At 37.2% G+C, this 15917-nt stretch overlaps 1 protein-coding gene across 1 annotated transcript in view; it reads left to right on the plus strand.

The window, feature by feature from the left end:
* The window catches only part of Tacr3 (tachykinin receptor 3), an 86083-nt gene that overhangs the window by 16568 nt on the left and 53598 nt on the right, over positions 1 to 15917 (plus strand). Inside the window, exon 2 of the mRNA XM_028857277.2 lies at positions 13077 to 13265. Coding sequence (XP_028713110.1) covers positions 13077 to 13265 — 189 coding nt within the window. The remainder of the gene's footprint in view (positions 1 to 13076; positions 13266 to 15917) is intronic.

The following is a 15917-nucleotide window of genomic DNA, read 5'->3' on the forward strand; positions in this document are numbered from 1 at the left end:
ACTTTTGCTCACCAGAACATATCTGGTATTATCGTAAGGACTGAGTAGTTCACACTTTCTTCTCTATTGAATCCCATTGTGTAACTCTTCCGGAGTTTGTTCATCCACTCCCTGTGGGGAACTTATGCTTTCCTGATTTTAAGGAATTATAAAGAGAGCTGTATCGGCATCTGTGGGCCTTAGTCAACTATCCATCAAACAAGATGTGGGCTTTTATCTCTGGACCACCAGTCCACATGTCTGTTCCTATGTTACTAACATACTCTGAGTCATCTGCTCTTTTAATGAGATTTGCAACAAGTCTTCTAATATTTTCTTCCCTTTTAAGGTTTTTTTTTTACATCTAGAAACTTTGATGTGACTAGAACACTTCTACATGACTTTAGGATGAGCCTTTATATTAAGAAATTGAACTGGAGAGATTTTATAAGGATAGTGTCACATATTCTGCTCAATTTGGAGGACATTGTCAGTTTAAAAATATTGAGCCTGCTGGTCCATAATCATTTCCTGTGTTTCAGTTCACTCAGATCTTCTTTAATTACTTGCAGCAGTGCTTTGTAACCTAGGCAAATGAGCCCTGCATTTCTCTTTTGTTAATTTTTATCTTTTTTTTTCTTTTATTTTACAATACCATTCATTTCTACATAACAGCCACGGATTCCCTTGTTCTCTCCCGCCCTGCCCCCCTCCCCTTCCCCCAGCCCACCCCCCATTCCTACGTCCTCCAGGGCAAAGCCTCCCCCGAGGACTGAGATCGACCTGGTAGACTCAGTCCAGGCAGGTCCAGTCGCCTCCTCCCAGATTGAGCCAAACGTCCCTGCATAAGTCCCAGGTTTCAAACAGCCAACTCATGCAATGAGCACAGAATCTGGTACCACTGCCTGGATGCCTCCCAAACAGATCAAGCCAATCAACTGTCTCACCTATTCAGAGGGCCTGATCCAGTTGGGGGCCCCTCAGCCTTTGGTTCATAGTTCATGTGTTTCCATTCGTTTGTCCCTGAGCTTTATCCAACCTTGGTTTCAACAATTCTCGCTCATATAAAACCCTCCTCTTTCTCGCCAATTGGACTCCCGGAGCTCCACCCGGGGCCTAGCCTTGGATGTCTGCATCCAGATTCCTCAGTCCTTGGATGGGGTTTCTGGCACAACTATTAGGGTGTTTGGCCATCCCATCATCAGAGCAGGTCAGTTCCGGCTGTCTCTCGACCATTGCCAGCAGTCTTTTGTGGGGGTATCTTTGTGGTTTTCTGTGGGCCTCTTTAGCACTTTGTTTCTTCCTTTTCTCATGTGGTCTTCATTTGCCATGGTCTCCTTTTCCTTGTTCTCCTTCTCTGTTCTTGATCCAGCTGGGATCTCCCGCACCCACAGGCTCTCTTTCCCTCAACCCTCGCCCTTCATTACTCCCACTCATGTCCAGATTGTTCATGTAGATCTCAGCCATTTCTCCGTCATTGGGCAATTCTCGTGTCTTTCTTGGAGTCCTGTTTTCCAGGTAGCCTCCCTGGTGATGTGAGTAGCAGTCCAGTCATCCTTGTTCCACCTCTAGTATCCTCCTATGAGTGAGTACATACCATATTTGTCTTTCTGAGTCTGGGTTACCTCACTCAGGATTTTTTTCTAGATCCATTCATTTGCCTGCAAACCTCATGATGTCATTGTTTTTCTCTGCTGAGTAGTATTCCATTGTGTATATGTGCCACAATTTATTTATCCATTCTTCAGTTGAAGGGCATCTAGGTTGTTTCCAGGTTTTGGCTATTACAAACCATGCTGATATGAACATGGCTGAGCTAGTGCTCTTGTGGTATGATTGAGCGTTTCTTGGGTATATGCCCAAGAGTGGTATAGCTGGATCTTGGGGGAGATTGATTCCCAATTTTCTAAGAAAGCACCATATTGATTTCCAAAGTGGTTGTACAAGCTTGCATTCCCACCAGCAGTGGAGGAGAGTTCCCCTAGTTCCACATCCTCTCCAGCATAAAGTGTCTTCAGTGTTTTTGATCTTAGCCATTCTGACAGGCGTAAGGTGGTATCTCAGAGTTGTTTTGATTTGCATTTCCCTGATGATTGGGGATTTTGAGCAATTCCTTAAATGTCTTTCAGCCATTTGAGTTTCCTCTGTTGAGAATTCTCTGTTTAGTTCTATAGCCCATTTCTTAATTAGACTGTTGGTCATTTTGATGTCTAATTTCTTGAGTTCCTTATATATTCTGGATATCAGTCCTCTATCAGATGTGGGACCCATTCTGCAGGCTGTCGCTTTGCCTTGTTGACCATATCCCTTTGCTCTACAAAAGCTTCTCAGTTTCAAGAGGTCCCATTGATTGATTATTTCTCTCAATGTGTTGCTTTTTCAAGATTATTTTAAATGTCATTTTTAAAGTTGACTTGCAGATATTTCATAGCTGGTCTGTTTTGCAATTTTTGTTAATGGCTTTTTGGTCTGATGTTAGTGGAGTCAGTGTGGTTCTTTTAGTTTTACTCATTTATTCCAATGTTACCATGGTGTCTCTTTGTCCGTTTTACTTTCTTTTTTTTTTTTTTTTTTTTTTTTTTTTTTTTTTTTTTTGGTTTTTCGAGACAGGGTTTCTCTGTGTAGCTTTGCGCCTTTCCTGGAGCTCACTTGGTAGCCCAGGCTGGCCTCGAACTCACAGAGATCCGCCTGCCTCTGCCTCCCGAGTGCTGGGATTAAAGGCGTGCGCCACCACGCCCGGCTCTCCGTTTTACTTTCAACCCACTAGTCTGTATGAGTTTACTCTTTAGTTCGTACGGATAACATTTGATGTTACTTTCTTTCAGCCTAAAGAATATCTTTTAGCAAATTTATCTAAAGTGTGTATGTTTGAGCAAAGTCTCTCAGGCTTGCTTATCTGAGAATTTCTTTAATTTAACTTGCAGTGTACTGTATGTTTTACATTCAAATATATGATTCTTTTTTAGTTAGTTATTTAATAAAGTACAGGGTAAAGATCAAAGTAAGTATTTTTTACACATAGATTCCCAATTGTTTCAAAATATTTGGTGAAAAGACTGCCATTTTTCCATTTAATTGCCTTTTCACCTTTGCCAAAAATCAATGAGCCATCTTTTTGGAGGTCTATTTCTGGACTCTTGATTTTGTTCCATTGATCTGTGTCTAAACCAAATCCGAAGCCTTGATTACTGCAGCATAGACTAGGTCTTAAAATTTGAAAGTGTGATTCCTTCTCCTTCAATGTTGTTTGCACTTACTTTTCCATTCTACTGTCTTGCCTTTTCATGTGAATTTCAGAGTAAGCTCATACTGTTACAACAAACTCTTACCATATAATAATTGCCGTAAATCTGTAGGTAAATTTGGAGATTATTAGCATTTATCATGCTAAATCTTCCAGACAATGTCTCTCTTCAGCATAATTAAGACTTTTTAACACAGTATTTTGTATTTTTCAAGGAAGTAGATTTTGTATGTATTTTGTTAGATTCATATGTGAATGTCTCTAGCTTGTGAAATGACATTTAAAGTTTCTGTTACAAGTTGTTTACTGCTAGTATATAAATATCCTTGTTATTTTCTTTATTGCTCCTTGGTGAACTCACTAATTAGTTTTAGATAGAGACTTTTGTAGATTTATTATATCATTAAAAGTGTTACTTTGTGAGAAGACAGATATTAATTTTTTCCTTTGAAAATGTATGGCTGCCAGTCCTTATTTGTGGTTTAATGCTCCACAAGCACAATATTGAGTAAAGGCAATAAAAATAGACATTCTTGTATTATTCATATAGTAAGGAAATGTACAGCATTTTATCATTAAACACATTATAAGAATGAGATTCTACAGACTATGAGATTTAAGAAATTATTTTATATTTTAACATGCTGAGAGTTTATTAATACATAGGTTTTGAATGTTATTGGATGTGTTTTCTCTATCACTTGATGTGTTCAAATGGTTAGTTTAGATTAAATTGATTTATTTTTTAATAAAATACAAGCCCAAATATTTTATTATTAGTATATTAGTCAAGGTTCTCTAAAGGAACAAAGATGATAAAAATTAGTATTTGTATCAAAAGAAGATTTATTAGGTTGGCTTACAGGATGCTGTCTGGGTAGGCCAACGATGGCAAGCTCACATTGGAGAAGCCCAGAACCTCATAATTTTTCAGCCTATAAGGCTGGATGTCTCAGCAGTTCCAATATGGCACTGAAGGCCTGGAGAATTCCTTGGAGAGCTGCTGGTCTCCAGCCTATGTTGGAATTCCTAAATTGGTTCTAATTTTTGTGAAAGAATGCCATAGCAGCAGGGTAGATGGATTTGCCAGCAAGGGCAAGGGCAAGCAGGCTAAAAGCCAAGATTCCTTCTTCCATGTCTTTTCATCTGGGCTACACAAGAAGATACCACCCAGATTTGAGGGGGATCTTCTTGCTTCAACTATTCTGATTAAGCAAGCTCCTCTCAGATATGCCCTGGCAGCTTGAATTTTAATTGATTCCAGATACAGTCAAACCGACAATAAAGATTAAGCTATTACAACTAGATATGATAGATATAATATTGCCTAAATTGCTCTAAATATTTACTAACTATATCTTTTTCAAACATGTCTCCATAGTGATATCACTTTCTCTGTTTAGGAGTTTCTGTGTCTCTTGCTCTTTGTGCAACTCCCATCGCATTATCATCTTTGGGGATTTTTCCGGAGTCAGCTTTCAGATTCACTGATTTTATTCTATTCTTTTGTTGAACCTTTATTGATTTCCTTTCTTTTCTCTTGCTGAATTTGCTTTTCTCTTATTGTTTTCTAGCCTTCATTTAAAGTTTCTTTTTTCTCTCTCTGATACTAAGCATTTGGTTCTGATTTTCATCTAAGTGTCACTTTAGATGATCTCATTTGTTTTTATATTTTTATATACCTGATTCAGTACAACATATTCTTTTAGATTTCTTTGATAATTCTTTGACCCACTTTGTAGCAGGCAGACTTTAAGATAGTTCTCATTATCTCTGTCTCCCAGTCATATTTACCTTAAAATTATTTCTTAGTAAGTGATAGACCTCTGATTTGCATCTCCAATAAAATGGGGCAAATGACATAAAATGTTATCATAATAATTATCTAACCTTACAACTCATACCTCACTAGCAGATAATCCCTAATAGTTGCCTTTTTTCTATTGATGATGAAAGAAACAAGTTTTCATGAAGCTTGTGGCCACAAGAACATTTTCCTGACACCCTTGGAAAGGTAGACATAGATGCTTTGCTAGTCAGTGTCCTAGATGTAAACTTGCTCAAAGCTCATGTGATCTAAGTAGAAGACCGAGTGACATTTTCCACAGATTTTTGAACCAAAGAAATTGTATCTTATTGAATTTATGTTGTTTATACCACTGAGTTAGTGAAAAATTGTTGCACATTATGTAAAACTAAGATATAAATTGTTGAGTTAGTAGAGTGTGTTGCATAACATATCAACTGGGTTATAGCAGAGTTTTGTATAACTCCCAGGCTTAGAGACTTTCCTGTTGTAGAATGATCCTCCAAGCATGACAGTTGTCATCTTCATCAGCACAGTTGTGACTACTTGAAAGAGGCCTTGAGATTGAGTTTGTGCACTGTTGACATTCTGTTTAAGAGGATAGAGGAGGATTATAGGATCGTCTCTTCAGTTTCTCATGCCCTCACAGCCAATTGAATGTAACTCACCTCTAATTGCATGTGACATTGTGGTCAGATGGTGGCTTTATAAGACTATAAAAAGTTGAATACTCTTAGTGCAACACATTACTCATGTGTTTCTGGTATAAAGAAATTTTCCAAGATGCCAGTCTTATAAAAATTATGGAATGTACAATTATGTTCATTGCATTATATTTAACTATATTACTTGCTTATATATTCCCCCATACTATAGGTTTTATTCTTGTCTTAGAGTAAAATCCTTCTACTGATTAAAAACCATTTATGGGGATGTAGGTTAGTGGTAGAGTGTTTATCTATCAAAGTCTTTGGTTTGAAGCAACACACACACACACACAGAGAGAGAGAGAGAGAGAGAGAGAGAGAGAGAGAGAATACTAATAGAAAAATTTAAGAGTTTACCGTCAAATAGTGCACCAGGTTACCAGACAACCACCTCATATATACATAGGGACAGTTAACCTTTCCTGTCTATGTATAAGCAAGTACACTTTATGGTGCCTGGAAATTTGGAAATGACAAATGCACATCTCAGAACACATCCATTTCATCAAAGGACTCATGACTTTACAAAATAGATAGTTATAATCAATTTTCAGTGGTTTATTTAGGACATGAGAGAGATAAAATTTTGGTTAAATTTTACAACATCAATAAGTAAATGAAGTTGAAAGACCTCGCAATGTATGAGAAAATAAAGTTTGATGGGAGAGGGGATAAAATAGTATATGCAATGTGCACTCTTCTCGTGTTTTAATGTTGTTACATCCTCATTTGGAAAGTTAATTTTTAAATATCCCATTTCATCAGTGTGAAATCCAGACAAAACAGGAGTTACCATTGTGTATAATATTTTATAAGCAAGCATAGCTAGAAAATCAATTGATCAAAATAAGACCTCTAGGGAAGAAAATAAGCTTAGAGACAACTATGGAAACTACCAACAAATTAAAGTTTCTTTATGAAAAATTTTCAAGCTTTGGTATCAAGCAGGTTGGCTATATAGAATAATTGTCAACTTTCTAATCACTCTATTAACACTAAGTGCGACTATAAATGAAATTCTTTACTCTAGACAGTTAAAAAGATCATTACATGGTAAGAAAACAAGGCTGGAAAATCTATAGTTCTCATCAATAATCTCAAGCAATAGATCAGTTAAGTAAAAGCTGCTGTGAACTGAGAAACTGGCCTCCTAATCAAGGTTCCATTCATAGCTCCACAGTAAGGAAAAAAGGAGATGCTACTGTGTGTATAGCAATGATGGTACAATCAGTTAGTGATGAGGAAAGAGATACGTTCCTTTAGCTAACCTGGAAACCTTCCAATGGACAGTCATGAAGGGATGGATTTATAGTAGAAAACACTTGTCATGTAACCCAAACAGCTTTAAACATTTAACTGACAACAAAACCAAAGTAGTTTCCCATTTTAATATGAATGTGCTGTGGATATCGCTCTGTATAAATAAAACACTGATTGGCCAGTAGCCAGACAGGAAGTATAGGCGGGACTAACAAAAAGGAGAATTGAGGGAACAGGAAGGCAGAGGGAGAGACCTGCCAGCCGCCGCCATGACAAGCAGCACATGAAGATGCCGGTAAGCCACGAGCCACGTGGCAAGGTATAAATTAATAGAAATGGGTTGATTTAAGCTATAAGAACAGTTAGCAAGAAGCCTGCCACAGCCATACAGTTTATAAGTAATATAAGCATCTGAGTGATTATTTTATACGTGGGTTGGGGGACTGTGGGAGCTTGGTAGGACCTGGAGAGAAGCTCTCTAGCTACATGAATGTATCAATATTCTATATTATAGAAGATTTGAAAATATGGTAGAACTTTCTAATTGGTCATGGAGTCAGTCACTACCTCCTCTGTCACTGAAGTCTATATTTTATCCACAAAGTCAGAAAGAAGTTGGTAAGCAGTGGTCAGCGACTTACATAAAAGGATGCTTATGGGCTGTGTTTGATCCATGCATCCTCCATCCCTGGAAAGCAAGGAAGGCTTGGACATCAAAAGGGAACTTGTTTCAAACTAGCTAACTGACTGAGTGAATGTTTTTAAGTGGCCAAGTATGAATAGATAAGGGAACTTTATCAAGCAAATAAATCATCATGGACCTTAATTGCTTGAAGTTTAAATCCACAAATATGTAATTAACAATTAAAGATAAAAATAACTATTCGGTTTATTAAGCTTCAAAAACCACACAAGAGAAAAGGATTTGTATATCCCCAGTTGCTCCACAGCCCTTCCTAAGCACCATGAGGAACACCTTCATTGCTCTGCTCTCACAGCAAAACATATGCATAATTTGAGAAACATTAGAGAATGCTTTCAATTAAAGGAATCAAGAGAGGCAGAAAATAACATAGTTGCTTAGCAATATAATAATATGCTTCTCCTTGCATGGAATTTAAGGTGTTACAGACCCAATTTTATCACTCAAAACTACTCAAATTGAAAAAGAAAAACAAAACAGCAACAATAAACTCACCACCATCAAAATTCTTAATATGGTGGGATTTGCCTAAACTCCTGCATTCTTTGTAGCTTTATTTTTTTTAAAAAGAAAAGTCACATGCAATCTCCTACTTAAATTCTACTAAGGAAAATTTTTCATTATAAACCATCATTTTACCTACTCTAGAGGCATCACTGAATTATATAGACTCGGGATTACATAAATCTAAAATTGTATCTTATAAAGTTTAGAAGCATCTTCTTTTGCTGTTGTTAAGCAAGCAAAAGTCAGTGTAGAAGATAAGATTCATATTCTATTATCCCACTCAAATGCCTCCAAACTCGCAGGAAACTCTATGCTATGGTTGTTATTGACCATTTTTTAATTTATCTTTTGAAATTTTCATATATAAGTATTGAATTTACATAATTTCCCTTTCCGCTCTTCCCTTCAATTCCTCCTGTGTTCCTCCCACTCATCAACTTCAAGCTCTCTCATTCTTTAATAATTGTTTTACACACACAATAATTTATTTATTAATTTATTTATTTATTAAGATAACATTATGATTAATTTATTAATTATTAATTTATTATCTCATTCTTAAATTCTTGGAGACATTATGGGAATTAAAGATAAAACTTTTTTTTTCAAGACAGGGTTTCTCTTACCCAGGAAGTACAGCTTAAGCAAAGGTTTCTTATCTCTCAAATGGTTTGTCAAAGTAAAAGTAACCTAGCACTCAAGAGCCAGAGCTGAAATTTTATAAATCACTGTACATCCTGAACAGCTATGGCTAGCTATCCAGGGCACATTTTACATCGGGATTTATAGTTTGGAGCATTTACTGTGGTCAGATGCAAAATGAGAACAAGTGAAATCTGTATCCCTTCAGGAAACTTTTCCTCACATGATTTATGTAATCAAGTAAACTTCTGAGAGTTGCATTTTTCATTGTAAAACTTCCAATGTGTAGAACACACATAAGGGTCAAAAAGCAGATTACTGAAAATACTAGCAAAAGAATAAATTATACTAGCTACCTATAATACTTACAAAACAGAAACGACTGGTTTATGGGGAATAAATAAGCAAATTACATTAAAACCTTTAATTTTTAAAAAAAAATTAAAGTAAATACAAAATACTCCCCCACTTACAGCATAAAATTGTAATTAAAGATGGTCTCATATTAGAAGACAAAGAATGTGTGCAGAAGTCTTGAGTCTAAAGGATAAGTGTAAGAATTGTCTTCTTTAGAACAGAGTTCCCATGAGCCTAAGCATGTATTTGCTCCATCATACTGGTGAGCCAGTTCCCATGAACCTAAACATGGATTTGCTCTATCATACTGGTGAGCCAGTTCCCATGAGCCTAAGCATGTATTTGCTCCATCATACTGGTGAGTCAGTTCCCATGAGCCTAAGCATGTATTTACTCCATCATACTGGTGAGCCAGTTCCCATGAGCCTAAGCGTGGATTTGCTCCATTCATACTGGGGACCCAGTTACTACTGTTGGGGCAAGATTCAGGACAGGAAGTGTAAGTGACAGAATCAGTTTCAAACTTGTCTTCAGCAATGAAAAAATTTACTGCTTTTTTTCCTACTGGTTTGCCCTTCTGTATCTTGTTATCCCATTACTTTCATGAAGCTGTTAGCTAAATGCAGTGGTCAGTGACCAGGCCCTGTCCTTGAAGCATAGTCTCTAATCCAAACCTAAACAGGCTCCACATAACTGTCTCCACTCTCTCACCAACCATTCTCCAACTTAAATCTGGGTGCTTTTTTCCATTTCCCCACGTCTCTGTATTTTGATATTTCACCCTTTTTATGACATCAGTGATATTTAATTTGGGCCCATCCTGTCCACTCGTCCTTCAGAGTGTTAACCCGGAGTGATACTCTTCAGAGATATCCCATATACGATATAAGCATGATTTCACCAGTCAATGGACCACCTTGGCCCCGTCTTTGTGGATTTGTCATATCTGTAATTGATACCTAGTAAGGTCATCTGGTCAGATTCTGCTGTGGTTCAGACACTGTTTGTTCTCTAGGCTGATGTCTTGGAAGTTCAGTTCTCAACGCACGGATGTTAAAGGGTGATAGAACCTTTACGCATGAGCATGATGGAGAGTGGTTAGTTTAAGTCTGAAAGAAGGTGATGAGACAAAAGTAGTGTCAGCCCCTCAATGGCTGCTCCCCATCCTGCCCTGTGATTCCTGCTTAATGAGTTGTCCTATCACAGTGGTGCCCCATCGGGGTTCTCACTAGCTGCTTACAGTGCCATGACTTTGAGTTCCAACACTATAAGTGATATAAACTTTTCTTCTTTATAAATCACCCAGATTCAGGTTATTATTTAAATCAAGAGAAAATGGATTAATTCAGTATCTGTTTCATAGGCTTTCAGCAATTAAAATGGCATTTGTGCTCACTGCTATATTATCGCATTGTTTGGAATACCACAATAGGCTTTAACTTGACGTTTCATTGAATAACATAATAATAGACCAGTAAGGAGAAAAATGCCTTAAGTTCCAAGCGCTGACACGATGGCTCAGCAAGAAAAAGTGCTTGCCAGGCATTCCAAACCAACTGGATTCCATCCCCAGAACCCATGTTAATGAGGGAAGAGAAAAACAGACACCAGAGCTGTCTGCTGACACATATATTATACTCACACATGTACAAATAATAAATAAAAATAAGATTTTAAAAGCCTTTTGAAGTTTCAAAATGTCATACCACTTTGTGAGAACATAAATTGATTCCACATAATTCAAAATAAATAATAATCTACCTATCAGGAAATAATTTATCTAAAGTTAGAACTATACAAAGGAGTCAATGAAAAATTAGGAGTTTGTTTTGTCCTATCTGCGCTATAGGGACTAGAAAGTACTCTAAGCATATAAAACCAATTGCACAAATATCCAAATGGCATGCTAACAAAGCCAAAAAAAGAAGCCAGATTGTGGCATAATTGAGTAATACACAGTTCAGTAGCACAGCAAACTTTATTGGCAAGTGTGCTTGACTATGGAAATACCCATAAAGCCATAACTGAATATATTATGATAAATACTTTGGAATTTAGAAGCAGCATCAGTGAGAACTAAAACATGCTTGCCTGCAGTTCCTGCTATTGCCTGCCTGACTTCAGTGTTTAGCGTTGTGCTTTTGGAGTTAGAAGATAAAAATGCCACTTTTGATGTTCTGTAAGGTTCCAGCTTGTATCTATTTACCTCCTCTTCTGTGGACTTTATGTGACTATCAGTGCCACAGTTTGTGTTTATTTGGACTTTGAAAACTAACAGAATATCCAGAGAGATGATAATTCTACTTCTTTGTTACCCCATAGACAAGGGTTTTCCATTTTTGTTCAACTATGAATGACTTTCATCTCTTTAAGCCTCGATTTTCTTTTCTATAAAATCTACCTCATCGTAACATTGATGAAGTAACATATTGATGAGGTTACTTTAGGCCTTTAATGTACTCATCATGAAATGCCTGGCTATAGTTAGTAATCAGTGATTGCTGGTGGTGTTATCTTCATCATCAAGAACATGAGGGGTGAATTTTAAGTAGCCTTCCATTCTGACTTTGCATTATATTATCTTGTGTGGTTCACTTTGCTTTTTTATAATCAAGTTTTTTTTATTTTTCTATTTTTAAGCTTCAATAATGTATAATTGATATACAGTGTGTACAACCTGATGAATTTGAGAAAATGTATTAAACTATGATACAGTCACCATAATCAAGTTACTAAATATATGCAACACCTCCAAAATTCCTTGTAGTGTACAAGTGCACATTACCAACATAGCCTGTGGATGATTATGTAATAAATGCCATGTATTTTACCAAGGTGCAATAGAAACTCAATTTGTTGGATAGTATGAAAGCCAAACCTCTATCCAGCTTAACATAGCTTAACACTCACACCAGCTAAATCCTGAATTATATTGCTGCTTTAAGTGAGGCTGTAGGCCACAGCCTTCTCATGGCATTCTCTATCCTTGTCGACCATTTAGCTACCTACCATCCATGTTACCTAACCCTAAACTTCTATTAAAAAGTTAAGCCATCAGAGACATTAAGAAATGATAATTAGTGACTGGGAATATAGCTCAGTGACAAAGCTCTTTCATGACTGGTGGCAGCAAGGTCCATGCTTGACTCTCAGCACTGACAAAAAAAGAAAGGAAGAAAGGAAGGAAGGGAGGGAGGGAGGGAGAGAGGGAGGGAGGGAGGAGGGAGGGAGGGAGGGAGGGAGGGAGGGAGGGAGAGAGAGAGAGAAAGAGAGAGAGAGAGAGAGAGAGAGAGAGAGAGAAAGAAAGAAAGAAAGAAAGAAAGAAAGAAAGAAAGAAAGAAAGAAAGAAAGAAAGAAAAAAAGAAAGAAAGAAAGAAAGAAAGAAAGAAAGAAAGAAAGAAAGAAAGAAAGAAAGAAAGAAAGAAAGAAAGAAAGAAAGAAAGAAAGGGAAAGCGAGCAAGCTGCTCAGGTAATGAGCCTATATTTTCAGGCATTCAGTGGATACCTTTTCAGTTCCATCCAGCAGATATTTATGAATTCAGATAGTGTTCTAGGCACAGCACCAAGTAATCAATACTTCCACTTATATTGTTTCCATTGATCCTTACTGCACCCCTAAGGCGTGGATGTTCTTATTTCTATTTTAAAAATAATGAAGCTGAGTTTTAAACAGTTAAGCAAGTCTCAGAATAGGATTTGACCCCAGATCTGCCGATTCCTGTGATAGTGCCATTGTTACCTATCTGTGCTACCTCTAGATGCAAAATCCTTATCAAATTCGGAGACACATCTATTAAAGCACCTTTGAAGTTCCGGTTTAAATTCCAATAATGAAGAGAATGACAGAATGCTCTTCTTTATTTCACATAGGTACATGGCCATTATCGATCCTTTGAAACCCAGACTGTCTGCCACGGCCACCAAGATTGTCATTGGGAGTATCTGGATTTTGGCATTTCTACTTGCCTTCCCTCAATGTCTCTATTCCAAAATAAAAGTCATGCCAGGGCGTACTCTTTGCTATGTGCAGTGGCCAGAGGGTCCCAAGCAACATTTCACGTAAGTTAACGCTCCTTGACAATTTTCAACTTAATCTAACCAAACATTTAGGGAAATGAAGATTGGGAGAAAAATGTGCAGGTAAGACACAGTCATTCATGTTAAGGCTTCTATATTACCAGGGGAAAGACATGTAAAAATACACTACTATGTGATGTGTTGATTTGCAAATCTACAAAGGTTTTTAATTTGAAATGTGATGACTTCTGATGGAGAAGCACTAGCATTTCCTAAAGGGGTTGGTAAAAGCTGGAAGCAGTGTGCCAGGGACAGCAGGGTACTGTTGACTGAGAAGCTAGGAAATAGGAACTAATGCCCGATGTGTTGATTGCTCTTTTAAGAAGCCTGGCTGGAGTAGAGGGAAGTCCTGGCAGGTGTTTTAATTTTGTTTTGCTTTCATTTGTATGTGTTTGTTCATTTCAGCATGCAAAAGCCTGGACACTAAATTAAAAAGGAAATGGGTATGCTGTTGGATAGAATTGGGATTTCATATTTTAGACCTAAGTTGAAAAAAGTAAAATAGAAAAACAACATAATTATTTAATTGATTTTTTTTCAGTTGCAGTAAATTTCAATGAACTTGTTTTCCTATTTTTTATGACATTTAAAAATAACAAATGCTGCCAATAACTATCAATTTTTTGAGACAAGGTCTCTCTATGCATCCCTGGCTGGCCTTGAACTCCAAGTGCTATGCATGCCTCTGCCTCCCAAGGGTTGAGGTCAAAGGCCTGTGCAGCCATGTCTGGCCTGCAGTCACCTCTTATGTGGTTATTCTATCTAACTCTGCTCTCCCAAGAGTCCAAACATATCTTTTAAGGTAATAAAAGACAGTTTATTCTGGAGCCATTTTCAAGTGACCATGACCCATGAACACAGATTCAGGTTTCTCCAAATTCCATGTTTCAATGTGAAAGCAATTTCATTAAGATTTATGAAACAAAGAAAGTCATAAATCAAGACAAGTTTAAAATACACTGGTGGGTACATCAGAAAGGCAAGTACAGTGAGATGGGGGGGGGTGCTTTCTATAGGCAAAAAAAATGCCATCTGATGACATTCTTAGCTTTTAGGCTGGTGGAAGCTAGTGGTCTGCTAAGTTAATAGATTCAACTCCTTTTTATCTATCAGTAAAAGGATGTTAGTTAAGACAAAGTAAACAAGGAATGGCTGTTCCAGAGGGCTAGAACTAGCCCAGAATAAGATAAGTAGCCTCTGAGCCTGCCACTTTTCAATTTCTCCACGGTATTCTAATCAATCAGTCATCCAGACATGATTTCTTTTTAGGAGCTTTCATTCCAAGTTTTCTCTCTTGGCCAAGTGGAAAGCACTGCTAAAGGGAAGGAGGGCAAGGTTATTAAGCTGCCATATCTACCTATTATTATGAATAATCTTAGCTTTAGCATGTTATCATTCTGGGTCACTTCCACATTGATTTTAAATCAGTACTTAGTACCAGGAAGATGATAGGCAAGAAGGTTGAAGATTTATTTTATGGTGTCCTTTACTCACAGAATCAACTAACCTGGGCTCTTAGGGGCGTACAGAGACTGAACCAAAAACCAGGGAGCCTGAGTGGGACTGATCTAGGCCTTCTGCATATATGTGGCAGTTGTGTAGGTTGGTCCTCTTGTGGGACTCCTAACAGTGGGAGCAGGGACTATCTCTGACTCTTTTACTGGCTTTTGGAACCCTACTCCTCATACTGGGTTGCCTTGCTCAGCCTTAATACATGGCAAGGTGCTTAGTCTTACTGCAACTTGATATGCCATGTTTTGTTGATACTCATGGGGAGATATGCCCTTTCCTGAACAGCAACAGTGGAGTGGATTAGGGGGTAGGAATAGAGGAGGCATGGGGGAGAGGGACTGGAAGGAGACAAGGAAAAGGAAAATGCAGTTGGGATGTAAATTTTTTTAAAAATTTTTATTTTAGAAGACAAACCACAGTTACAAACTCATTAATTTAAAGCCTTCAAAAGACAGTAGAAACCATATAAAATGTGTAAAGTTGTATATTAACCAGGATATTATCTATTATGTTTCCATTTCACCCTAAGGACATTCTTATCACTTTGATGGAAAAGTATGGAATCATAGAATTCAGTTTGGCAATTTGTAAACTTGTGTTTCTCATGCATGATGTGCTTGTCATCCATGTTAATAAGGCAATCAAATATACCATGACTGTGGAAACATGCATGCAATTGTTTTTTCCTTCTTTACTTGAAAATCAAAAGAAATACACAATGTGGTTCAGAGTGCTTAATTCTTCTTTTCATGCAGAAGAAAAAATATTCTATGAATGTTTGATGTCACAAGAATAAAGACAACAATCTCTTATGGAATAAGATATACATCATGGCTGGCTTATTCTATCCTGCACCCTTACCTTTGAAGATTCAGTTCAGTAGTTTAGATCAGCAATTACTAAACAAAGGACCAAAACGTGGGGGTGTTCAGCCTTGATTCTAAGTGAGAGGAAGACGTATAAACCAAGAAAAGACTTCATTTCATTCATAAATTACAGGTTGGAAATGGGAAATTAAAACATTTGACACGTGACCCTAGGTTACAATGCTCATATGATATTTTGATAGGTTTGTGAAATGAAGACATAGAGATTAAGGTGAAAATAACTGTTTGCATTTGT

The sequence above is a fragment of the Peromyscus leucopus genome, chromosome 6 (genome assembly GCF_004664715.2).
Source record: "Peromyscus leucopus breed LL Stock chromosome 6, UCI_PerLeu_2.1, whole genome shotgun sequence".
In the NCBI taxonomy this organism is placed as follows: domain Eukaryota; kingdom Metazoa; phylum Chordata; class Mammalia; order Rodentia; family Cricetidae; genus Peromyscus; species Peromyscus leucopus.